Here is a 26,691-nt window from a genome sequence, read left to right on the forward strand (position 1 = left end):
ATCTCAGGCCGGTGCTTTTTGAAAAGTCTCATTGGCGGGCCCTGCTTACAGGCAGAAACAAGGAGGCCCAGAGAGGTTGAGAATTGATTGAGGACACACAGCTTGGTGGGGATTTATCTCTCCCCTCACCTCTCCCCAAAGGCCTGGTAACCTAGCTCCAAGCAGGGAGGAAAATCCCCTCTTGGGAGTTAAGGGACTAGTTCTGTGAGTGCCCTTCACTCTACGCCTCATGGGAATAGATTCAACTTCTGGAAACTGGAATCCACTTAGAGTTTCCCAGTGGCCCTAAAAAAGAATCCTTCCTCTAGGCCTGGAGTGGGCCTACTCTCCGCCTGCTTTTCTTGGGCTGTGGAGGTGGTCCCACAGCCTCTCCTTTGGGATCCTGAGGACCTAGGCCTGGCAGCTGTGTGAGGAGCACAGACAGTGCTGTCTTCACTCCTTCCCTCAGACAAGTCTCCCTCCTCTCTGTGCCCCCTCGACCCCCCAACACTTTTTTGCTGAAAGCTGAAGTATGTGAGGAAGGACAATCTCTAAAGTCACCTACTCAATTCTCCCTCATTTTAACATTTGGTTAACATTTGCTGTCTTGAAGTCTTTCCTCGGGGCTGCGTTTGGTCCCAGTAGCCTGAGGGGGGTGGTGTGCAGAGGGGACTGTGTGAAGTGACTTGAGGAGTCCCCTGGCTCTTTCTGAATCAAGCACTGGGGCTCCTTATGGACGGGAATGTTAGGGTTCTCCATGGGCCTCTTGGGGCTTTTGTTGAATACATACTTCTTGGATCTGTATCTACGTCCAGCCAGGATGGGATGTGCTCTCCGCCCACCTCCAGCTCCCTCCAAAGTGGCTGGGCCCTTCTGGGGAGGCTCTGCTTTAAGCAGAGGGTTGAAGAGGGTGGTCTCAGGTGATGGTTGAAGCCCCCTACCTCTCTTGATCCCTTAGAAGAGTATGCTTTGCCCCCTCACCTTTGAGGCTTCTGGGCACTGCCTAAGGAGCCCAGGTCTTTCCACGTCCTTGTCAAATGTCCAAGTCCCGTGGCTGAGCAGGAACCTTCTTTCTATCCTTGCGTCCACTTTGCCCAGTACAGGGTCTCTGCGCAGAGGACAGTCTGCCAGTGTATGACAAAAGAACAGATTGCCCCCACCCCTACTCTGTCACCTTGTCCCCCACCCAGACCTGACAGGGGGCAATGAGGCTGTGGGCTGGGAGGCGGAACTGGAGCAGGCCTAGGCACTCTCTCCACAGCCCATTGCCCAACGCTCCCTCCCTCACCACCTGCACAGCCCGGGCCCTGGGGCCTTGGCTTACAACAGGGGCCAGGGACAAACCCCACAGAACAGAGCCCCATTGATGGCGGCCACCAGGGCTGGGTGGGAGGAGACCAAATCAGCCACTGGGTGGTGGAGGTGGCCATGGGAACCCATATCATCCTGTTCCAAGGCAGGAGAGCCGCAGGTGGGAGAAGGTGGCATCCTGCCCCAAACAGTCTTGACTCAGCCCCAGCTCTGGAGCACAGGTGATAACTGGGAGCAGCTCCTCCCTCCTGCTGAGGGAGAAGGGATTCCCCACCCCCCACCCCCAGCCCACAGGGCCCTTCCCTCTCCTCCTGGGGCAATGGGGCAGGAGTGTCTGTGGAAGTGGGGTGCCAGCCCAGTTGGGAAAAGATAAAAAGCCCATCGGTGGCCCAGCAACTCACTGTGCTTCCTCCTAGCTCTCTCAGCCTGTGCTCCGGCCACTCCGACAGCCATGCGGTCCTCTGTGTCTCGGCAGATGTACTCCACCAAAGGGGGCTTCAGCTCCAACTCTGCCAGTGGAGGCAGTGGGTCCAGGGCCCATACCAGCTTCAGCTCAGTGACGGTGTCCCGGAGCAGTGGTGGGGGGCTCCGCTCTGGCCCTAGCATGGGTGGCTTTGGCAGCCGGAGCCTTTATAACTTGGGGGGCAACAAGAGCATCTCGGTCAGTGTGGCTGGAGGGGCCTCTTCAGGGCGAACCATAGGAGGCTTTGGCCATGGCAGTGGGGCCTACATGGGCCTGGGGGCTGGAAGGCAGACAATGGGGCCTGTCTGTCCTCCTGGCGGCATCCAGGAGGTCACTGTCAACCAGAGCCTGCTGACCCCCCTCAATGTGGAGATAGACCCGGAGATCCAGCGGGTGCGCACCCAGGAGCGGGAGCAGATCAAGACCCTCAACAACAAGTTCGCCTCCTTCATCGACAAGGTGGGCTGAGGTGGAAGCGGGTAGAAAGGGCCCCTGGAGTAGAAGCAAGGCCTCTAAGGGTGGGCTGGGCGGAGGCTGTAATAGCCCATATGCACTCAGGTGGGGGTTGATGGTATGACTTTTGGAGCCCCTCTGGCCTGAGCTTAGGATGCCCAGATGTGGTTGGCAGGAGAGAGTCTCTGGATCTTTACTGTAATTGCTCAGGTGAATCTGCATCTACTCATGAAGCCTATTGGCCAAGAGCACCCTGACCATGCTTAGCCCTTCCTAGGTCGTTATTAGTAGCATTACACAGAAGCCTTAGCTCACATTACATAGTGAATTGTCTTCATTGCTCCTCTTAGCAGGTGGCCCTTATTGCCTTTTGTCATTTGACAGCTGGGAAACTGGCTCAAGTGTCAAACAAATTACCCAAGGAGCTCCATCTGTTCCCTATTCTCTCAGTCTTGGTTGAGGCCTAAGGACAGAGATGTGATCAGGACTCATGTGATTGTGGGGGATATAGTCTTAGGGGAAGTCTCCTTTTTGCTTTTCCTATTCTTCCTCCCTGTTTCAGCCGAGAAGTTGTTTGGGGTGGATAATGACGAGGGTAGTCACCAGGTCATCACGACCTGGGGTGTGGAGTTTGATCTGGCCCAGGTTGAGAGCATCCTGGCTCCCTCTCTTGCATCCAGGAGGGGTTTGGGGTGGCTCTTGTACTGTTCTCTGGCATTTCCAGGTCAGTTTTGCTGGCGATGTCTACCCCCACCCTAAACCCCAAGCAGTGACATCACGATGAGGAAAATCCTGGTGATTGACTATAATTTGGTTCAGTGATTTGTGTGTTCCCGAGGGACATTCATGTCCCCTTTCTCATATGATACCCACAATGTCCCACGAGGAATCACAATAAGTAATATTGTGTCCATTTTTAAGAAGAGAAAACTGGTTTAGAGAAGTCATGCGATTTGCCCAGGCTCATATGGGTACTCAGAGACAGACGTGGGCCTGGACGCAGGGTCATGAACCTCATGGTCTTTGGCACTAAAAAGGCTCATTACTGCTCATGGCAGGTGCACCTGCTGCATGGTGTCCCCTGGGCCATGTGACTGTGGGCCTGGGGTGCTGTGGGGGTGGGACCTTGAGAGACTGGATGGCAGAGGGTGAAGCAAGCCATTCCGCCCACCCTCCTCACCTTCTCACCTAGAGACTTTTGGTTCTTCTCTGGGACTGTCTCAGAGGTTAAACAAGCAAAAATTCTCTCTCATGCCCTATGAATCATGACCCGGTTGCTGGAGGCCTGAAAGGTTGTCTGTATTTGGTGTCCATGAATCTTGGCCGGGCAGAGAATCCCCCATGCCAAGAGCCCCCTTCTGAGTCTTTTGAGATAAGGCTGGGCATTGATATTTAAAAAAAAACTTAAAAAAAGAAGTCAGATTTGCAGAGAAGTTATAAGAATGGAACAATATACTCCTGTATACTCTTTCACCCAGATTCACCAATTTTAAACATTTTGTCACATTTGTTTTCTTTCTCTTTCTGTATGTGTGTATATATATATATATAAAATCACAAATATATACATATATAGCTGTATATACTATATATACACGCATATGCATCTGCGTTTTTAACAGTTGATTTTGATGTAGAATTGTATTCAGAAACATTGATCTAGTCCAATTTACCCAGGGCAAGTGAGAAAAGGAACTTGACTGTCACCAATAGTAAATGACTGAGCTGGGGCTTTTATGTTCGTTAACTCTTTAGGGTCCTTGTCATTATATTGGACTATTTTTTTCCAGCAAAGATTGTTCTCTCAGGAACTTTTCTCCTCACACGATGTAGGTCCTGCACTGCCCCTGCAATGTCCTCATCATGGACAGACGGTGGCGATGGGCCCCATTCTCAGTCCCTCCTCTGTCCATCCCAGCCCCGGGGGATGATGCCAGCCCAGTAATCTTCTTGCTCTGGCTCAGGTGCGGTTCCTGGAGCAGCAGAATAAGGTATTGGAGACCAAGTGGGCGCTGCTGCAGGAACAGAGCCAGAATTCAGGTGTCACAAGAAACAACCTGGAGCCCCTGTTTGAGACCTATACTGGCAACCTGCGTAGGCAGCTGGATAACCTCCAGGGAGAGCAGGGAAGGCTGGACTCGGAGCTGAGGAACATGCAAGATCTCGTTGAGGACTTCAAGAACAAGTGAGGAGGGCTGGACAGGCTGGAGTTATATGGGGATGGGAAGGGGGCTTCGTGGGAAATCTCCTCAGAGAGGGCCACCCCATTCTTAGGGCCTTGGGACTTGCCTGGGGGATGCACAGTCAGAGCTGCTTCCCTCAGGTGCTGAGGTGCTGGACCCACTGCTTCCTGCAGAATTGGTACACTTGTCTGTGTATTGTTGTTCATAATTTCAAAAATTCTTTATTACAAGGTAAGGAGAATGGTGTAATAAATCTGTATGTTCTCATTACCCAGCTTTAATAATTACCAACATAGTCAATCTTGTTTCATCTGTACGCCTACTCACTTTCCCTCCTCCCTTATTCTTTTGAAGCAAATCCCGGCCATCGTGTCATTTAATTCACAAAAATTTTACTGGGGATGTTCAGATAGTTCATCTACATAACTTGACTTAGTAAACATAAACACAATGCCATAATCACACCTAAAATTTTTGAAATAGTAATTCTTTAATATCATCAAATATTCAGTCAATTTTGAGCTTCCGATGATCATATTAATGTCATAAATTTACAAAAATACACTTTGTTCAAATCAAGATCCAAATACGTTTTACACATTGTGATTGATTGATGTGTATATTTATAATTTTAAGGTATAATTTTTCATAACTTTTCCAACAACTCAACACAGGCAATTTCTAAACCTTAAAGTCTTAGCAAAGGCAGTTGGAGAGAAGTTAGTTGTTTGAAATACCATCCTGTTGCTGAAAGTGAAGGCAAAATTCAACCACTGTTGACATATCTCCACCTGTTATTATACAGCCTCTTAAGAGCTCTGATCTAAAGAGATGACTGCTCTTGACTGCCATAGTGTTGCACAAATACTGTGTGCCCATTTCCTCAAAAGGGGAAATATAAAGACCATACCCCAAGTTTCTTCATTGGTGAGCTGCTCCCAAAAGGTGTTCTTGAACATTATGGTACCCATAATGGCTTCCCTAAAGCCAAGAGGGTCCGATGCCTTAAAAGGCAGAACTTGGCTGAGCCTGGCTTGAGTCTTCTCTGTGTAATAGGTATGAGGATGAAATCAACAAACGCACTGCCGCTGAGAACGAGTTTGTGGTACTCAAGAAGGTGAGCAGGGTGGTGAGGAGTGGGGGCAAGTGGTCCTTTGGTTGCAATAGCGCTCGGCTTACTGGAAACTAAGACATTTGCCCTGCTCTCTCCCTTACCTCTAGGATGTGGATGCTGCATACATGGCCCGAATGGATCTGCATGGCAAAGTGGGCACCTTGACCGAGGAACTCGACTTTCTGAATCATCTCTATGAAATGGTGAGATGGTCAATGGACAAGAATAATTACATACAACATTGGAGAGTCCCCCTGGAGCTCTGATCTGAATTCACCAGTGTGATTCAATTGATAGAAGATGATCTTAGACCTTTAATTAATACTAGCTTCCATGTATTAAGTGCTTAAGGTGGACCAGGCACTGGGATAAGCTTTTTACATGATCCTATCGACAACTTCATAATCTAAGTACTCTTATTGTCCCCAATTTATAGTTAGGGACACTGAGGCTCAGAGCAACTTGCTCATGGTCACGTAGCTAGTTAGAGGCAGTGCTGGAGTTAAAACCTAGTTCTTGGACTTCAAAGTCTGACTCTTGGTACCATGTTATACTGTGTTCCCCTTCTTGCTCAGTTTGTAATGGTGCAAGGGATGGAGGAGCAGAGATGGGCAGAGCTGAGATGGGGACTAAGATTCCAGGTTGGAGCAGGAGATGAGGTGTGAGCAGTGGGCAGGTCAAAGAATCCGGGAGGGGGTCCCAGGAAAAAAGGGGCTTTGAAGACTTGAGTGAGATGGTTGAACTTAACATGAGTTGATTTTAGAATCAAAGACTCTCAGAAAAGGTAGGGACCTCAGGGTAAACTTTCCACTTAGTTCAAAGCCCTTCTCTAATATTCCTGATGGAGATATTGGCCTCTACTGGAATACCACTTTTTCTGAGGCAGGCATTTTCATTGTTGAGCAACTCTATTAGAAAGCTGACTTGAACCTTTTTCCCGTGGCTTCTGTTCTTGGTTGACCCTGCTTGTCCCCTATGGGCTGCACATATCCAATTATCTTCCACGTGACATATGTCTTTCATATGACAGCCCTTTAGAAGTCAGGATGATTAGAGGATTGAAGTTCAGGAGGAAGTTCGGGAAATTCTGAGTCTAGCATTCAGAGAAATGAGGGATGGGGTGGGAAGTTACAGATACAGACTTCCATTCATGCAGCCTAATATTGCACTAGTTTATGTGTTATTTTTAGAAAAAACTCCACCATATTTGTTCTTTAAATCCCCCCTGGATTTTTTCACATGAGTGCTTTCAGGTGAGACAGGCATCCACTGTCTCCCAATTTCCTGTATATGGGAAACTGAATTTTTGAAACTGAATGCAAGAGCTGATGATTCCTTTTTTTACCTGTGAAATGTTCTTGAGGTTTCATCCCATCGTTTTAGGTCATTGTGGGCACTTAGAAACTGGATTCTGGTATCTATATATTGGAGATTTCCAGTTGGATAATTGGATATATTAGTGATGCATCAGCTTTGGGTTATCTGCAGACTTGATGAACTCTCAGTTTAGTTATTTGATACTATTTCAGTGTAAATGATTGATAAACACATTGAGGCAGATAGAGTGATAACAGAGTCCTAGTCCGAAAACTAAGTCTTTTGTGGTGCCTTCTCACTAGCCTGACCTCACCTCGCTCAGTAATTTGTGATTTAAGTGGCTCAGCTACCTTAAAATCCAGTTAACCATGCCATTCTCTGGCCCACATTTTTGTCTTATTTTTTTAAATGCCAGGAAAAATAAAAGCATTTCAAAAAGAGAAGAAAAGAAAAAGCCTTCCAAAAAAATTGGCTTGGTCCAACAATGTCCATGGCAGTCCTTTAGCAGCTTTGTAATGCAACCACAGAAAAAGACAGTTTGGTTTGACTTTTCCTTAGAGAAGTCTTGCTGGCTCCCAGCCTCTCACACACATTTTATAATTCATACTAGAGGGTCATAGGAGATTGACATCAAGTTTAACTTGGAGAAGTCAAAATTTCTCCCCTTTGAAAATGAGGACATTTGCCGCATCTAGGGTTCTGGATTTTGGAACCTCTCTCACTTTCCATATTTCTCAAGGATCACCAAGGATATTTCATTGTCTCGGCAACCTCCATGGCCTCCTAGGATATGGTCCTCTGGCCTAGACCCTTGAGATGCCAACAAGGCCAAAGCCTCTCATACTCTGTATCTGTTTTGGGTTTCCATTTCTTCTCAAACACCTTGCCCTCTCCAGTCTGATGACTGTTCCCCTTTGTGGAAAAGAACAAATGACATAGCAGTTGAGTTGTCGGCTTTGCCTGGATCTTCTGTAGGGTTAGCCTGATGCTGCCTCCCTTGTTGTTTTTGCCTAGAGCTTATCCAACAGCTCCTGTCCACTGGTTTTAGAATTCTCTGGCTCATCCTTGACAGTGTTGCTCTCCTTCCAGCATCTCTACATGGCCTGTCTGGATGGAGCTTGTTGGGGAATGTTCTGTGCTTTCATGCTGATTTCTTAGGTCTTCCTCAGTTTCTTCTTTATTGGGATCTTTGATAGTCGTTGATAGATATTGCTTGAGGGGGCTTCCTCATTTTCTCTTTTAGGTTCTTATCTCTTTAGGCCAATGATTCCCAAACTCTTCTTTTCTGAATGTGTAGGAATTAGCTTTCATACTCTCTAAGGCACATGTCTGACATACCCAGTGTTCCTTTCCTTTGCTATTCCTTGTCCATTTGATACATATCTATTGAGTACCTTCCACAAGACAACAGAAGGGCAAAGTCTCTGCCTTTGAGGGGCTTACGTTCTTATGCTGGGTTACCATGTGACGAGAGCCATCACAATGACAGGGACAGGTGCACGGAGTAGGCTGTGGATGATCCTTCTTGGGGTCTGGAGGAGCTTCAGGGGAGATGGTATTTGAGTTGATTTTGAAAGAAGGGCAGGGTTTCTGAAAGAGGAGTGTGAAGAACTGGCAGCCAGGGCCCAAGCCTGCACAGTGACGAGGAGGCACCAAAGAGCATGGTGTGTTTGGGGAGCAGCGGGTGGGCTGGGCATTGAATGGGTGAGAGAATTAGGTAAAGAGGTAGACAGGGAAGGTGAGCTAGGGACCAAGTCATGGTCACTTCCTGTCAAAGTTACTCATCACCTATCTTTATCTCCTTGGGGAGTGAGAATAAAGGCCAGAGCAGTCATTCCCTTTCTGTCTCATGGGAGAATCAACTGTGATTGCCTTTGTGGCACTTGGTAAATGATTTCATGGTCTGGTTTTGGTCCAGCCAGATCTTAAGGAAATCTGGAGGGCCAACCACCAATTCTGGGCATGTCTCCCAGGGCAGGAAATGAACCTCATGGCCTCTCTCTGGCCTGGTGTGTGTGCGGGGGTCCCTGCAGGGTCCCAGCCCTGCTCCAGTGCCATCACTTCGGCCTCTCTGGCTCTTTTCCCCTTGCCCAGAGGCTCTCCACCCATTCTTCTCTTCAGGGTCCCCGGTGACTAAGGAGACACATCTTTTAATTCACGGAGCTCTTCTCTCTTTACATGCATTGGCTCTGTTTCTTTGGAAAGCCTGACCTCTCTGTCCCCTGGTTCTAGCAAGACCCTCATCCATTCTTGATGGTGTCTAGTAGATAGGTTTTGACTCTTTGTCTTAAAAATTCCAAGTTGATTTTCCTCAGGACCACCACACTCTGGCGTGGGACTGTAGAGAGTTCTTGAGCTGGGGAGGCTGAGGGGATGATCCTACAAGATGATGCTGGCAGTGTTGTCATAATGGGTAGGAAGACAACTGTGACAAAGTGATGTCATCTGTAGCAAACATGCTTCATGGGCACCTTGACTGACCTTCAGAGAAGTCTGGGTAAATAATGCATTTTTACTGAGCACCCACCATTGACCATGTATGGGTCTGAATCCTCACATGAACTGCATGATGTTACATCATGCCAATTTTACAGAAGAGGGTACTGAGGCATTGTGAGGCTTAGTGACAACCCTAGTCACACAGCTAGTGAATGTCAGGCTGGAGACTTGAACTTAGCTTTGTTTTTCTCTAGAGTTCATGTCTTTTCACTAAACCACAAATATTTCAGTGATTAGATTTCTGTCCCCATCCCCCCAACCCATTTCACCTTTTAAAAGATAATTTAATAATCTAAATCTATGTCAGTATGGACATCAGTTTTGGTTTGGGTAATTCTCTATTTCTGTCTATCTCTAGACTATGCCATATCAGGTTCTGGTGTCAAACTCCTTAGGTTTGAGACTGGACTCCTCATTTATTAGTTTGTGATTTTGGGCAAGTTTCTTTTTGTTCTATCGGAAAAGGGTGGATAATGAGTTAGTGCCTGTCAAGTGCCTAACACAGGGCTCAACCAAAGGAAATGATCACTAAATGAGAGCTGTTGTTATTATTATTTTGTCTCTATCTATTATAATCTCACTGGCTGTAGTGAAGGGCCAATGTGTGAGAAAAGCTGGAGACAAGAATATGTCAAAAGGTATTGACTTTTAGAGGGAAGGTTCTCTCCTCTTGAGGAGCCACACAAGAGCACTGAGTGGATGACCAATTTGACCAGAGCTGGGGTTTGGGGAAGGGACGACCACGGAAGGGACAGAACCATAGCCCAACTGGGAGCCAACACAGTCATGACCTAGCTATAGAGCTGGTCTCAAAGCTAGAACACAGAAACCAAACCTGCTGTTAATGGCATCTTTAAATGCCTGTGTATGTGAAAGCTCATGGTCCTAGAAACATAAGCAGGGTCTGAGAACATCACCCTGGTCTATAAATGTCAGTGTCTTTTAGAGGAAACCATTTGGACTTTGTCACTCAATTGACTGGTTCATCTGGGCCCCACTTAGACTGGTTGGCTTTGGATCTGGTGACTCTGAGTGTGTCGCTTCTCTTCTCCAAGCCTCTTTCCTCACCTGCCTATAGTCAGGACCAATTTGGATGGTGGTGCAAGTTGTTAACTGACTGAGTGGCGAGTGAGGTTTGAATCAGGCCCCTGTTTAACTGCTCAGTCCCTGGTATGGGCTGCCTCTGCCCAGAGGGGAGCCTTTTCCCAATTTGCACAAAAGCACCCTGTGGGCCAGCCATGGCCTTGCCTGCCTCACAGGGTGTCCTGAGGATTAAAGGGACTAGTGAATGTGCTGGCTCAGGGCCTGGCACCAGCTTGAGTGCAATAAGTAGATATTCCCTTTTCCCTTCTTTAATCTCTTAGGAGCCTGCAAATGCACAAAAAGAAATGCTACCTGTGAAATGGGAGCCCTATTTCATAGCCAGAGACACTGAGGCCTTCTAGGGTAGAGCTTGGGGAAGGGCATGGACCTACCAATGTCACTTGGACCCCTGTCCTTCATCTTTTGACTGCCTCCCAGAACATGGTGGCAGCTATTTCTGTTTATGCAGGAGCTGAGCCAAGTGCAGACCCATGTGTCTGACACCAACATTGTCCTCTCCATGGACAACAACCGCAACCTGGACCTGGACAGCATCATTGCTGAAGTCAAGGCCCAGTACGAGCTGATTGCCCAGAGAAGCAGGGCTGAGGCCGAGGCCTGGTACCAGAACAAGGTGAGAAGAATGGCTGGCTCAGCTGTGTGGGCTAGAACTAGACATAGACCTTTCCCTATTGTGAGAGGCCTGGGCCACTGGGCTCCCTGCAGGCCCAGGGCCAGACACAGACAGGCTACATAGGGACCTCCAGTTTTGAGAATGGGCCTGGGGGCCAGGGATTACTATGTGGGCCTGGAACTAACTGATAGCTCACCACCACTTCTTTTGTGTCCAGTATGAGGAGCTGCAGGTGTCAGCTGGGAAGCATGGGGACAACCTGCGGGATACCAAGAACGAGATTGCTGAGCTTACCCGCACTGTTCAGAGGTTGCAGGGTGAGGTGGATGCAGCAAAGAAGCAGGTGAGCCTCTGGTAGGGAGCCTGAGGGACTGGCCCAGGTGTTGGTGGAGGTGCAGGGGTGCTTCTTATTGTCATTCTGAAGGGCAAGATCTGCTCTTCTCCTGGTAGATGGACACAAACAGTGAACAATCAAAATCAACATGCTCCTTTTAGAAGAGAAGAAAGTGGGGCTCAGAGGAAGGAAGGGACTTGTCCAAGGTTACACAGCACATTAGTGGGAGAGCAGGTGGGATGACTTCCTCCAAGGAAGATTGAGCCTATCTCCAGGAGGTCAGAGCAGTGGCTAAAGGTTCGAGGGTCCAGGTCATAGATGCTGACTCCATCTAGGGTATAGATGAAAAGTGCGGGCTCCTACTCAGATCATATTTGGTTAATTGTGAGGTTGTATTATTTGTTTTATCTCTTTTGAGGCACTAGGCTGAGTTGCAGTGACAGGGACTAAGATTAGATTAGACTTCAGTGAGGACTTTTTCACTAGTGCCACATGACCTTGCTTGTGTAATAGCATCTCTTCTTTCAGATGAATGTTTCTGATTTTCTTCTTTCCCAGTGGGTTGTGGTGGGGCTGGTGGGGGATGGCGATGCCTGGCTAAGAACAGAGAGATGAACATGATGACCCCGGAGGGTATTCCCAATACCTCTCATCCCCTGGTCAGTGCCAGCAGCTGCAGACAGCCATCGTAGATGCAGAGCAGCGCGGGAACCTGGCGTTAAAGGATGCTCAGAAGAAGCTTGGAGACTTGGACACAGCCTTGCTCCAGGCCAAGGAAGACCTGGCCCGGCTATTGCGTGACTACCAGGCCCTCATGAACGTCAAGCTGGCCCTGGACGTGGAGATTGCCACTTACCGCAAACTGCTAGAGAGCGAGGAGAGCAGGTGGTGTCCCCTCCTGCCCTGATTCTGAGGGCTTCCCTGCCTTGCCCTGTCAGGGAGCCCATGTAGTTGGCTCTGGTGCTGGAAGCAGGAGGATAAGGGAGGAACCAGGAAGCTGGGCTCCTAACTCATCACCTTAGGGAGATTCTCCCACTCGTGTTCGCTGCTTCTGCTGCATATCTCCTTGGTCAGCACAACCATTGGTAATCCTTAAGGGGCCTGGCAGGACAACAGGAGCGAGGCTTCTTCTTCCAAGGAATCCACCAGATTCTACCACCAGTGGAAGCTTAGAAAAAAAATTCATCATCTCTGTCCTTGGGGAAGGCATGAGATATAAAGAAAGTCAACTTAGCCAGGAACTGGGCAGCTTTATTTTGGCATAGGCTTTATTTATCATCCATCAGAACAGGGGTGTTGCCCATGACCCACATGGGGAGAAATGGAAGGGTGGGGGAGGGCAGCATGGCTTGCTGCAGCTCTGCTTTCTCTGCAGTCCTGGCTTTAGGGCCTGCCGGAAGGGTCCCCTGGCGCAACGTGGCCACATGGGCATTCTTCTCATGTTTCCTGATCTTGTCATATGGGCCCTGGTTCTTGAGAGTTGACCAACTGAATTAACCCACTGTAAAGGCAGAGAGAGGGAGGGAGAGGGATCACTGATCCTTCTGGCTTTTCTTTCCCCCCCCAGGATGTCTGGAGAATGTCCCAGTGCTGTCAGCATTTGTGAGTATTTTGCTGTCCTGCCCTGGGCTCAGCCCCAGTCCTCTGCCTAGTCCATTCAATCTGTCCTTGGCCAAAAGCACACATTTCCTCCGTTTGAGTCCCTGGAGACAGGTTCAAGAGGTCCCTAGAGAATGGGCTTCCTACCTGGCCTCTTTATCCATTTCTCATGGCTCCACTGCCTGATTTCATTCCCACCCCTCACTGATTCCCAGAAGCCCCTTGTTCTTCTCCTAGGATGGCTGCCCTGCCTCACTCAGACCCTTTGTCTTGCAGCGATGACTGGCAACTCCACCACTGTGTGCGGAGGCGGTGCGGCTGGCTTCGGGGGTGGCATCTCCCTGGGTGGGAGTGGGGTCACTGGCAAAGGCGGCTTCAGCACTAGTGTGGGCTACAGCACGGTTAAGGGAGGACCCGTCTCTGCTGGCACCTCCATCCTGCGGAAGACTACCACGGTCAAGTCGTCCAGTCGGAGGTATTAGCTGCTGAGCTTTGCAAGCTGGGGCCCCTGCAGTCCTTTCCCACCCCACTTATCCATATCTGCTGCCTCCCACCCACCTCCTTAGGAGCAGGAACAGCCCCAGGAGGTTAAAGCCACTAGCTTGAGTAATGTGTTTGGGTGACTTAGGGGTGAGCTTTCGACCACTGAGAAGAGGCTGAATTACTGAGGCCATCTCAGCTTCCTTCACCTTTTCTGTTCATCTGATCTGAGCTCAGGGCTGGCTGGGGGAGGAGGAAGGGAAGTCAGGAGTGGTCCCTAAATGTCTTTCAACCTCCCCAGTCTCCCACCAAACACACCCCTCCCTACATCTACCCACACCTACCTCCCCTGTTTGTGCCTATGATGTGTCTCAATAAATGGCAACTGCAGCTAGCTGTCTGTGGCTCCAGTCTGTTTTGCCTGGGGAATTGAAATCGTCAACAGATTAACTTCCTGGTGGTTGAGGCAGCAGTAACCACGTATTCACTATGCCCCAATCATTATGCTGAAAGCACATTAGCTCAATACCATCACCACTTTAGGCCTTGGCTCTTACTTTCTCCCTTGCAGAACTCATAGAAAGCTGGAGGGAATATGTAAGTTGCTCAAGGCAGGACCCAGTTACTGAGCAGCTGCCTATCACCCAGTCCATCACCTGATGCTATTGAGCCTTCCACTCACTCTGTAGGGCAGGCAGCAGGATTGTTCAGTGGAGAGATCTTGGGCTTCAGAACTAGGTAGACTTGGGTTGAAATCTCAGCTCTGCCACTTACTAGCAGCGTGACCTTGGGCAAGTTACTTAACCTCTCTGAGCCTCGGTTTTTTCCTTTGTAAAAGCAGCATGTGATGAGAGCATGTGTAAAGCATCCAGCTTTGACAATAGTTGCTTCCCTTTGCTTTCCTTCTCCCTGGATTCTGGTTTCCCAGGTCACTCCGGAGTCAGATAATTTCTCTCTTAGCCCTCTCAACCAGTCATCAATAAAAGTTCACATTTGTTAGACAATGGCAGAATACATATTATTCTCAAGTGTACACGGAATATTTTCTAGGATAGATTACATGTTAGGCCATAAAAGAAGTCTTAGCAAATTTAAGAAGTTTAAATCATACCATAGGGGAGGGAGGGAGCAAATGGAGGGATCATTTTATGAACTATATAGATGTCTAACCAATGTACTGTATACCCGAAACTAATTTAAATAAATAAATTAAAAAAACAATTTAAAAAATAAATAAATCATATCACATATCTTTTCTCTCCGCAATAGTATGTAATGAAAATCAGTAACAGAAGAAAAACTGGAATATTCATGAATACATGGAAATTAAACAACATTCTCTTGAGCAATCAATACATCAGGGAAAAAATTAAAAGAGAAATAAAAAATTTTCTTGAGACAAATAAAAATGGAAACATACACACACCAAAACTTATAAAACTTATGCAGCAAAAGCAATTCTAAGAGGGAACTTTAGCGCTATAAACGCACACATCAAAAAGATAGAATGATCTCAAATAAACAACCTAACTTTGTATCTCAAAGAACTAGAAAAAACAAGAATAAACTAAGCCCAAATTTAGCAGAAAGAAGAAAATAATAAAGATTAGAGCAGAAATAAATTAGAGAACAGAAAAACAATGGAAAAGATTAACAAAACTAAGAGTTAGTTCTTTGAAAAGATAAACAAAATTGAGAGAAAGAAAAAAAATGGCATAGATGATAGAAGCTCTGTTCATTCCTCTGGAGACCAAATCAAAGTTGTAACGGTAACAAGGAGCAGCAGCAAGGAAAAATCGCCTGGGGTCTACATGAACAAGCCATACAGCTAGGGAAAAATCCAAGAAATCACTCTGCAATGGCAGAAGGATTTGTGAATTTCACTGTAAATAAGTTTCGTCCTGAAAATTAAAAAAAAGAAAAGATAAACAGAATTGGCAATCTTTAGCTATATCAACCAAAAAAAAAAGAGAGAGGACTTATATCAACAAAATTATAAACAAAAGAGGAGACATTATGACTGACACCACAGAATTATAAAGGATCAAAGAGTGTTCTATGAACAACTATATGCCAGTAAACTGGACAACCTAGAAGAAATGAATAAATTCCTGGAAACATACAACCTACTAAGACTAAATCAAGAAGAAATAGAAAATCTGAACAAACCTATTACGTGTTGGGTAACCTCTATTTGTACATGTCCAGGGTAGGCAACCAGGAGAGGCTGCTCTCTACCCCCGGGAAGGTGAGGATCCAGTGCAAAGAGTGCTCTCCCGCCCCCATTCTAAGGAGTCCCCATCCTCTCACTGTCCTTCACTGGCCCCTTCTCGAAATGCTGACTGGTTCTTTTCTGCAGACTGCGTGATCCTCAGGTTGGCTCTGGCTCCCCAAAGAGTGATTCAGGCACAGTGGGGCTGCTGAGGCTGAGTTACTGTGACTGAACTGGGCTAGGGCCTGGACCCAGCCAAAGAGGGCGGGGGTGCTTTCCCATACCACACACCAGATTTGGGGCTGAGAGTGAAAGACTTCGGGATCTTCATAATCCTAGGGCTGAATGGAAGGCTTGCCTCCCTTACCCAGAAAGGCCTCAGCAAACACACCCACCTGCCTCTGCTCCACACCCCTGTCAGCTGTTCGTTTTTCTTGACAAGGTCTGTAACAGTTGCCAGATAAGGAAGGGTCATAGAGAACAATAGCAGAAGCTATGGGGGTGAGGCCAGGACCAGCTTTTAGCAGTTGCTGCCAGGAAGAGTCATGCTGTCCAATCCCCATCCTCTGGCCCAGGTAGATAGGAGGCATCTTTCCCATTTTCTAGGGAAGAAACTCTTCTCTCTGCCTTTATTACTTGTGGGCAAAAGCTCTCTTGAATAAGAAGCTCTTTCCTATATCTACTTTTGGTTTCTCATGCTACAGTTTGAGGATTTTGTGAACGTCTGGCAATTCTGACTTAATAATAAAACCACAGAATATGGCTCTAAACTTGAACTTTCTTCCTGTTTGGTTTAGGTTTATTATAGGAGTTGTAATTTAGTTAATTTAAACTTAGTTAATTGGAAGACTCAAAACTGGCCCCTTGGGACAATGTCATACCAATTGAGTACTTGTAAGATCAGGGCCACATAAACCAAACAACCAATCGTATGACAAGAGCAAGGACAGAAGGAGCAGAGACACCTCTGCAGAAAATGCAGTGAGCTGCTCAAGACCTCGTTGCTGCTCTGATGGACCATAAGCTATGGGTCTTTATAAGTTTCTATAAAAAAATTTTTTTTTTCTGCAGGTTATGTGTGGGATGGAGTTACCAATATAAAGCATTGTGGAGGTTAAGGTTATAAGATTTGAAGTCAGGACTGGCCTCCCACCTCCACCACTTCCTAGCTGTGTGACCTCAGGCAAGTTACATAACCTCTCTGAGCCTCAATGTCTGCAACTCTAAACTGAGCATAGCAACACCTCTTTTTCAGGATTGTTGTGAGGAACAGAACTGTTATAAGAAAAGCACCCGGTGTCTAGCACACAACGACAGCTCTAAATGAGAGTCCCTTCTACCTGAAAAGCACTGGGTTTTCCTTCATCTTACTTTTCGTCTCTGGAATAGTGGCTACCTCAGTTTAGAGTTATCTTCACAGGAAGTACCTCAGTCTTGGCTCTGTGGTTCAGGTGCCCCACAGGCACAAAATAAGACTGATTGTACATCATGTATTAATTCTTCCTAAATCTCTTCCAGCCCCCTTGTTTTTTGTTCTGGGCCCTAGACATAAGTAGACACACCTCTAGGTACACTTCGTTTTCTCCTAGTAGTGGAGTTCACAGCTATAGACTATAAGATACAAAGGACAAGTCATGGGCCACCTTAGAGCTTCATCTCTGTGGATAGAATCCTTCCTCCTAGCCCATGAAAGTCCCCTCAACCCCCAGGGACAGCCAGGGAGCAGCTCCAGTTCTCCTCTGCTCTTGCAGCTGCAGCCCCAGAGAATTGGCGTAGCTCTACCTTCCCTCCCAGCTGGGTCCACTCCTGGGGTCACTATGGAAATCGGTAGACTCTGGGTTGCTAGGGCCCTCAGAGCCCCCTTGACTGGATCAGTCAGTTCAGTCAGGTTCGTTCAGGTGCCCAGTTCTAGATTGGCCTCTGCACAAATTAGAGCTGATTTCATACTAGATGGGATGGTGTAGGTGAGAGGCCTGGGAGTGCAGAGTCTTTGGGACCAGACAAATGTGGGATCAAGTCCCAGCTCCACCACATGCTCCTGTGTGACTCAAGGGCTACTTTACCCGCCTGAGGTCCCAGGTTTCCATTGTAGGCAGGGCTAATGATACCTACTGCATAGAGCTTGAGGAAGATTAAATGATCACATGCATATAAGGTATCCTGCACAGTGCCTGGCACAAAGTTGCTACTCACTAAACACTCATTGAAAGGATGAGTGAACGTTCAATCCCATTCCTTATAGGAGATGGTCCTGGCTCTGGAATGCTTGCTTACTACAGGTAGACGGACCACCCCTTGGGCTTTCTTCAGTGGACCTTGGATGGAGCCCAGGGGCCTTCTGTCCTCACTGCCACAGCTTTTCCACCCACTCTCCATATGCGTAAAGGGCAGGGCAGGGAGAGCTCAGCAAAGGCCGAGGTATATGAGACAGAGGGTGAGGTGCAGATCGTGGGTAGAGGTAAGAAGAGGGCAGGAAGAGGGGATGAAGGTGGAGGTGGGGAATGGAGGAGCTGTCAGAGGAGAGAGAGCTCCCAGTCGTCCAGCTTTCCCTGTAACCCAGCCCCCAAGGTCTGGATTCACTGACCTCTTCTTACCTCACAGGCCCTGCCCTGTCCCTTTGCATGAAGGGAGATACTCATTTTTGCCATAGCCAGCTTTCATTTGGTCACAGTCAGCTTGGGCCTGTGGGAATTATCCAGGCCCTGGTCACTGCTGCTCCCCAGATTTGGACGAGCAGTCTCATGAGGGGTTGATTAAACAGAGGAGAGGGACGCAGATTCACCTAATTTCTCCTTGTGAGTGACAATGGCAAATCCTGGGCAAGAAAAAGAATAAAAGCCTACTGACCTACTATGTGCCAGGCGCTGTAGGTACATTGTCTTATCACCTATGAGACAGGTGTCCATTTTATGGTTGAGAAGATGAGTTGAATGAATTTAGAGAGGTTAGTTGCTCAAGACTGCACGGCTAGTTAGTGGCAACAGGTGGCATTTGAACACAGATCTGTTGCACTCAGTGCAGAAGAATTTAAGTTAGGGCTTAAAGCTAATGCATTTGAAAACATTGCTCTGAGAAGGCGCTCATAGGTTTCACCATTCTGCCAAAGAGGTCTCCAGCACCAAAAAGTTACAAAGTCCTGCCCTGACTGTTGGGACCATTATGGGAAAACAGAACAGGCTCTGTCCTGTTGGAGGCAAGCACAGAACTGGGCAGCAAAGGGAGCAGCAGGGTGCACACAATGAGGACCCAGCATGGAGAACATTGATCTAGAATCCTGCCAACAGAGACCTGAACAGAGGCTGAGAAGGAACACGAGGCCAGAGGGCTCAAGGCAGAGTTAGCTCTATTCCATCCCTAACTCCACACCTGGCATGTATATTCTCAGTAATTGTGTGTCAAGTCCAGGTGAGTTTTGATCTAGGTTTGGAAGGCTGTAAGGCTGAAATATGGATTTCCCCCTTTGTATGTGTATTTGGAGCCAAGTGCAGATGGAGGAATAATAATGTCAATAATAACAAATATATGTGCAGCTTCTGACAGTTTACAAAGTACTTCATTAACTGTAATCTCACTGCATCTTGAGAGAAGGTAAAAGTAAATATTTGTATTACTTCCAATTTACGGGTGAAGCAACTAAGCTTCAGAGAGTGACTTGCTCCAGGTATGCCGAGCTAGTAAGTGCAGGCTGTGCACTAGAACCCATGCCGTTAGGTTCCAAATTCTGTGCCGTGAATAAATGAGCAATGAGCTGTCTTGTCTGGAGCAGGGAGGCTGATTGGGAGGATGGTGAGATGGAAGTGCGGTGGGTGGGGGACCTGAAGGGCTGGGCCAGGCAGGGCCTCTGACACAGGAGGCCCTGAGGCACTGATGCAGGTTCTCCTGGAGGGGAGTGTTGGGATCCAGTAAACTGTGCCCTCCAAATGACTTCTTGTAGGTGTGTTTAGTGACATGCTCAGCAGGTAAGAGAAGGATGGGCTGGTGCCAAAGGCCAAGCCCAGAGATGTTTCAGATTTTTCCCTTTATGCCCCTGCAACCAAGCCCTGCTGCTCCAGCACATATAAGAGACCCAGGCTAAGGCTGTGACAGTCACTGGGCTGGCCTCTCGTGCTTCTCTCTGACAACTCTGATCTCTCTTTCCTCTCTCCAGCCATGATCTCCAGACAGCAGCGTGTCCGAGGCGGGTCCCAGGGCTTTAGCTGTAGCTCGGCCGTCATAGGTGGGGGCAAAAGGGCTGCTTTCAGCTCGGCCTCCATGTCTGGGGGTGCGGGCCGCTGCTCCTCTGGGGGCTTTGGCAGCAGGAGTCTCTACAACCTCGGGGGGAACAAGAGCATCTCCATCAGCATGGCTGGATGCCGGCAAGGTGCTGGTTTTGGGGCTGCTGGAGGTTTTGGGGCTGGCAGTTTTGGTGCTGGTTTCGGCGCCAGCAGCTTTGGAGGTGGATTCGGGGGCTCCTTCAATGGACGGGGTGGTGCCAGCTACCCCGTCTGCCCTGCTGGGGGGATTCAGGAGGTCACCATCAACCAGAGCCTGCTGACCCCACTCCATGTGGAGATTGACCCCGAGATACAGAAGGTCCGGACTGAGGAGCGAGAGCAGATTAAGACCCTCAACAACAAGTTTGCTTCCTTCATAGACAAGGTGAGCCATCCCTTTGGCCTGACCAGGTGGTGGAAGCCAGAATTCCTGAGTCCTGGCATTTCAGTCTTGAGTCTGCCACAGGAAATTCACTGAACTACTCTGGGTCTTCATTTTCCAGCTGTTAAAGGGGAGTCATTATTTTGAATCTGTTTTGTCCCATGGCTGGTGAGAAGATAGTCTGTCAAAGCGGTTCAATATTTGGAGTTTTCTAGATGCTCTGTGTGATACTTGGCCAATCATTCAACTTTTCTGGGTCCAGTTGGCCCAGCTATAAAGTAGGTTCATTGTTTCTCTGCTTTTTCTCAGATTTTGGTTTCAGAAATAAAGAGTTAATAATTTAATGATTAACTAATAACTAATTGTTAATTATATTATAGTTAATAAAATAATTTAACTACTGTCACTTCTGTTGTTGGAGCAGAAGAAAACCAGGCTGGTTTCCCAAATGAAAAAGGAACTGATTCCAATGGCAGAATCTACATCCCAACGAGACCTTGTAAGGTCATTGCTTTCATCCTCTTGACTCTGGGCAAAATTGCTTCTTTGAGTCTCTTAGAAGAGATGAGAGGATGGGTCTCCCCTTTTCTTTTTGTTGTCTAACTTCCTTTTCCACACGGGGTTAGAGGTTCAAGTCCTCAAGCTTAATTACAGCCAAATACGATGGATGATAGCAAGCAGATCAGCCTTAGACAGCTGAGTCATCCAGTGATTAATGACTGAATGGATGAGTAGCACATTTGGTCAAGGATGCTCCGATTCTCTGTGCATCGAAGTCTTAGTTTTCTTAGATGTATGGGGCAAAAATGAGCAACTTTGGACTAGAGCGAGTGGGAATGTTTGCTCTTCTTGCTAGTTTGAAGAGACCTATGGTAGCTTAAAGAGGCTTTATTGTGACTCTAGGACGTGAAGAGATAAAAGCAAGACCAAGGGTTTGGTGCTTCCTTGTGTCATCTCACGTTTTGGGTTCAGACTGTGATCAGTTACCCTTACCTACTTTTATTTTGATTCTGAAGCCCATAAAGTGGAAATATCATGCTAAGCTGCTACCTTGATTTATCTGTCTAGATCTTTCCATAGAGAGAGGAAAAGTTCTGGGAAGTCCCTTTGCAGAATTGAGTCTAGCTAAGGCTCAGAATATGTCTAGGGCCTTGATCTTAATTAACTACACTCGATTGTGCACAGGTTCACAGAGACACACTAGGTCCAGTTATAAGTAAGTGTATTTAAAAAGTCTGCAGTGAATTTATCATTTATTTGCCGTGGATCAGGATCACTTTGAATGTAGGCCCTCAGACTGGTGGTATCTCCTATTTTTGTTTTATTTTATTATTTCATAGAAGTTCAGTGTTCTTCTCAACATCTCCTCCCAGGGCCTCTGGATCTCTGTAGGGAAAGCTGTTCTTGCTGCGTTGTCGGGCCCTGCTGCTCTGGCTGTGCTCTGTTCTCCATGACCCACATGGCCCATTTGTTGCTATGGACTCACAAGTGGGGCCACCATGTTGACCCCAGTGGATGGTTCCTGGAATTGTGACATGTTGGCTCTAGTCGGATGGCTGTTGGGCCACCTGGTTGGCTTGGGTTGATAGGGTTGGTGTTGGCCTTGGCCAGCGCTCCTGCTAAAGCTTCAGGCCCTCATCAATTGGCCTGTACCTTTTTAAACACAGGTGAGGTTCTTGGAGCAACAGAATAAGGTCCTGGAGACCAAGTGGAACCTCCTCCAGCAGCAGACGACCACCACATCCAGCAAAAACCTGGAGCCCTTCTTTGAGACTTACCTCAGTGCCCTGAGGAAGCAGTTGGATATTTTGGTCAATGACAAAGGCCGCCTGCAGTCTGAGCTGAAGACCATGCAGGACAGTGTGGAGGACTTCAAGGCCAAGTATGTGAGGAAGAAAGAGGGGATGCCATCCGACAAATCTACTTAGCCATGCCCCAGGATCCCTGGGCTCTTCTCCGGTCATTTAGAATCCCAGGCTTTGAAGATATTCCAAAGGGGTCAGGAAGGTCCTCTAGTCTGACATCTCTATGTCACATTTCAATAGGGGTGAAGTTTAGTAATCCTAAGTTGTCCCAAACATAAAATGAATGATACATTCAGGGAGCTGGGCTTGCTTGCCATATGCAAACAAGATTAGAAATCAAACAGATGAAAAGTACTATAGCATAGTCAGAAGAATACAGGTTGTAGAGATAGGTAGACCTGGTTTGAATACTGATTCTTCTACTTACTAGCTGTGTGATCTTGAGTAACCTGCTTAACCTCTCTGAACCTCAGTTTTCTTCATACTTAAAATAGGGATAATAGTTCTACCTTATAGGTTGATAATTAAATGAAATTAAATGAGGTAGAGAAAGCAGGTAGCATAGTGGTGGACATATAATGAACATTTGATCCATAGCTCTTATATACGTACTCTGGGGTGGAGCTTAGAAGATACCAACCCCCTCTCTCAATTCACTCTCACATGAAACAAAGAGAATTTCATCCACCAAATGGCTCAAAGGACGGCCCTTCTATAGAAATAAAATCGACCAGATCTTTGCTGGTTCTCCTCACATCTTATCTCTTAACTCTTTTTAAAGTTTAGTTTTCACTTCTCTAAATAAATCAGAGTCTAGTTTGGTACCTTATACATAGTCATTATTCAATAAATATAAGTTGAATGAATATCTGTATGAACATGGGAAATGTAGCCAGTTAGCTGGATATTTCTAAATAGATGTTTGAAAAGCAGCATCGGAGAGCTGAGAAACACTGGTTCACTGTGGGACTTTTGTCTTTTCCTTCCCATCCTGACCCCCAGGTATGAAGATGAGATCAACAAACGCACAGCTGCCGAGAATGACTTTGTGGTGCTCAAGAAGGTAAGAGATGAAGGAGGGCAGGAAGTGCAGTAAGGGCACTCTTCTCTCGAGAGTAGTCTTTGTCTGGAATCATGGCATTGGTCCCTCTCTGCCTCATCTCCACCCCACTTGGTACTATCCAGATCTAACTGAACCAGGTCCTAAGGAATTAAGGCTGGGAAAAAAGTCCATTTGGATAATTAACTCTCATGTCTTCAAGTGGCTTTAGCAGAATATATCAAATGATTATTCTCTCGACGCTGCACCTGGAGTTGAGAAGCCTTTCCTAAATGCTGCTGAGAACACCTTCGTGTGTCACTTACCTGTCGGAAGCCAGCCGACCAAGTCAAACCGGGTACCTGAATGGGGGAGCGGGGACTGAGAAAAAAGAGAAGACAGACAGGGTGCAGGAGGGAGAACAGATCTCACGACTGTCTCTCCGAGTTTATTTCTTATCCTTCTTTTTATACATATTCTGTTCCTTTTGGTATCCCAAGATAACATAATTAAAGTAACATCCTGAAGATCAAGGTACAATCGACACTTCCTTTGACACTCCCTTTGACACTCCTTTTATCTATACTTAATCTTCTTCTTCCTGGAATTCCATAGGACCAGCCTTTTCCTTTTTATGCAAGCAGGCCTCCTGAGATAAACCATGCACTCTTTTGAATTTGGGGAGCTTTATCTCCCTACACTTAACATCCCCTGCCCCTTGTTGTAATTCCTGTACCTTGTGTCTTACCCTCCTCCTCTGGCACAGGATGTGGATGCTGCCTACATGAACAAGGTGGAGTTGGAGGCCAAGGTCGATGCCCTTAACGATGAGATCAACTTCCTGAGGGTCCTCTATGCTGCGGTGAGGACTCTATCCCCCGCCATATCCAGGGGAGGGAATCCTCCATCTATGAGGCTGCTGGTTGGAGTTCACAGTTCTTTGGAAGGATTCTAGCTCCTTCACTTCAGGGCAGTGGGCTCTCTGTAAGGTCACGGATAGGTCCTCAAAACCAGATGCTATCTTAGAAGAGATGATAAGATTTAAAGACTGCAGAGGATAGAATTTATTGCCACTTAACATTTCTCTAGTGTAGTGGACACATTCCATCTCCTTCTACCCATTGAACTGGATGCTTACTGACATGGATCATCTTATAGTTCCCAGGGAGCAGCAGTAAAGACTATGTGCATTGCTTTTCTGTTTTGAGATGTCACCAACCATTTGATTTCTACATAGAAATTTGCCCATCCTCCCCCTCCCTACACATTGGGAAAGCCAACTCTGCTTCCATCTAACCTTGTAGCAGATTTCTTGTGACAGAGATTAGAGAGGACTATACAGGGGGCCTGATGTGAAACATTTTTCCCACAGGAGCTGTCTCAAATGCAGAACCATGTCAGTGACACATCCGTGGTCCTGTCCATGGACAACAACCGGGACCTGGACCTGGACAGTATCATCGCTGAGGTCCGTGCCCAGTATGAGGAGATTGCCCAGAGGAGCAAGGCCGAGGCTGAGGCCCTGTACCAGACCAAGGTGGGTGCTGGAGATCTCTCAGGAGTTGGGTGTGGCTTTCGGGGGCTCTTCTTTTGATGTCTGTGAGCAGACAATCATCAGCTCGTGCCCAAGAGAAGTCAGAGACAAATTGATTCTTCTAGGCATTATTTATTCTGGTTCGATTGAGATTATTTGACATTTTGTATTATCCTTGCTACCTGTGGCTATTCTTACTAAGTTGACTTAAGAAGAGACCCTACCCAAACATCCGTGACCCCTCATTTCTTATGTCTCCTTAGTTCCAGCAGCTCCAGATCTCAGTTGACCAATATGGTGACAACCTGAAGAGCACCAAGAGTGAGATTGCAGAACTCAACAGAATAATCCAGAGGCTGCGGGCTGAGATTGAGAATGTCAAGAAGCAGGTAGGTGTTCTCTCCTTTCAGATGCAGTGCAGGGCCAGGGTCCTAAGGCAGACGCCTCCACAGAAGAAAAGCAGGTAAGACATCAGGCTGGAAGATCTTGAGCTTGTCTGCAGGGGATTTGTAACTCTTTGCGTAAGTCATACCCAGATCTTTTTAGCAATATACTATTTAACATGATGTGCCACCCCATGTCATAAGGCTTTTTGGTCTTTTTCATAGGATTTTGCTCATCTTTATTTAATCAGTCTGATGAAGGCGTTGGTAGGCTTTTGCTGGAGTGGATGAAATGCATAAGAATCAGGGAAGGTGGGGAGAAGGACAGGCAGAACTCTGACATCTTAACTCATGCAAAGCTCCTACAAGAGAAGGGACAGATGCAGAGGTCTTGACAGCAGGATGCTGCTGATTGCCTAATCTCATGCCCTCGTCGACAGTGCCAGACTCTGCAGGCCTCTGTGGCTGATGCTGAGCAGCGTGGGGACCTGGCCCTGAAAGATGCCTTTAGCAAGCGTGCAGAGCTGGAAGCTGCTCTGAAGAAGGCCAAGGAGGAGCTAACCCGGATGCTGCGCGACTACCAGGAGCTCATGAGCGTGAAGCTGGCCCTGGACATTGAGATTGCCACCTACCGCAAGCTGCTGGAGGGCGAGGAGTTCCGGTGAGGAGGGGAGGGCAGGGTGGTAACATGAAGAATGAGAGGTCTGGGACCATGGAAGGTCCAGGGCACTTCTGCCGGGCCACTTGCTTCAATGCTGCACTGGAGCATTATGAACCAGGACAATGTTAGATAGCAGGTTCACAATCAGGCCTTAAATTCGGCTGCTTAAAGATGGGAAAGGTACTTGACACCTGCCGATGGAACAAAGTGTGGTTCTGGGCTCTGCCGTGGCTCACCACTCTTTCTCTCCCCCACAGGATGTCTGGAGAATGCCAGAATGCTGTGAGCATTTGTAAGTATCCATTTGTTTACTTTGGTTTGAGCTGTGACTCCTGGTTGCTGGCACTGGAGAAATAACCGTGTCTTTTCCTCTTTCCCACAGCTGTGGTCGGTGGTGCCACCAGTGCAGGAGGCATAGGTGGAGGATTAGGAAGCTTCTCCGGGTTTGGCCTGGGCAGTGGCTTTGGTTCTGGCTCTGGAAGTGGTTATGGGTTTGGTAGCGGTGTCAATTCCAGCAACAAGATCATCTCTAGCACCACCCTGACCAAGAGAGCTCACCGACAGACGAAATGAGGTCCCTGCAGTCCCCTGAGCCTACCTGGGCCCAGTCCTGGTGTCTCTGTGCTTCCTTCACTTCTGTCTGCACCCTCCCCTTCTGGAGCTCAGTGTCACCTCAGTGCCAGGGAGTGGACTCTGTCCTCTTGGAGTTTGGTAGCTTCTTCTCAGTTTAGGCTTGGTGACTCACCTGGAATGGGGAGTGTGTCAGCTGACTCTTCAACCCCCATGGACAGAGAACACAACTAGGAGCATCATGTCCAGAATCATCGGGATCACATATGTCCCTTCCCAGCCCAGTGCCATCTCCTATCAGATCTCAGACATCCCTCTGTATCAAGACTGACTCCCCCATCACTTGGTAGCAACTGGCCCTGCATGGTCAGGACAAGAACCATTCAGTGTCCCAACTTTTCTC

The 26,691-nt window shown here is 47.5% G+C and overlaps 2 protein-coding genes across 2 annotated transcripts; both read left to right on the top strand.

The window, feature by feature from the left end:
* The first annotated feature begins 1,728 nt into the window (after positions 1–1,728).
* On the top strand, positions 1,729–13,545 carry KRT79 (keratin 79). Its single transcript, XM_039862071.1, has 9 exons — positions 1,729–2,212; positions 4,171–4,391; positions 5,446–5,506; positions 5,611–5,706; positions 10,872–11,036; positions 11,254–11,379; positions 12,035–12,255; positions 12,938–12,972; positions 13,246–13,545. Exons 1-9 carry the CDS (start codon positions 1,742–1,744, stop codon positions 13,449–13,451), a joined length of 1,602 nt encoding a protein of 533 aa, XP_039718005.1. The 5' UTR covers positions 1,729–1,741; the 3' UTR covers positions 13,452–13,545.
* Positions 13,546–19,810: 6,265 nt separating this feature from the next.
* On the top strand, positions 19,811–26,291 carry KRT4 (keratin 4). Its single transcript, XM_039862202.1, has 9 exons — positions 19,811–20,299; positions 21,964–22,178; positions 23,104–23,164; positions 23,907–24,002; positions 24,513–24,677; positions 24,938–25,063; positions 25,498–25,718; positions 25,976–26,010; positions 26,101–26,291. The coding sequence occupies exons 1-9, from the start codon at positions 19,811–19,813 to the stop codon at positions 26,289–26,291; spliced, it is 1,599 nt and encodes a 532-aa protein (XP_039718136.1).
* Positions 26,292–26,691: the final 400 nt, after the last annotated feature.

This window comes from Pteropus medius, unplaced genomic scaffold (assembly GCF_902729225.1).
Source record: "Pteropus medius unplaced genomic scaffold, Ma_sr-lr_union100, whole genome shotgun sequence".
NCBI classification, from domain to species: Eukaryota; Metazoa; Chordata; class Mammalia; order Chiroptera; family Pteropodidae; genus Pteropus; species Pteropus medius.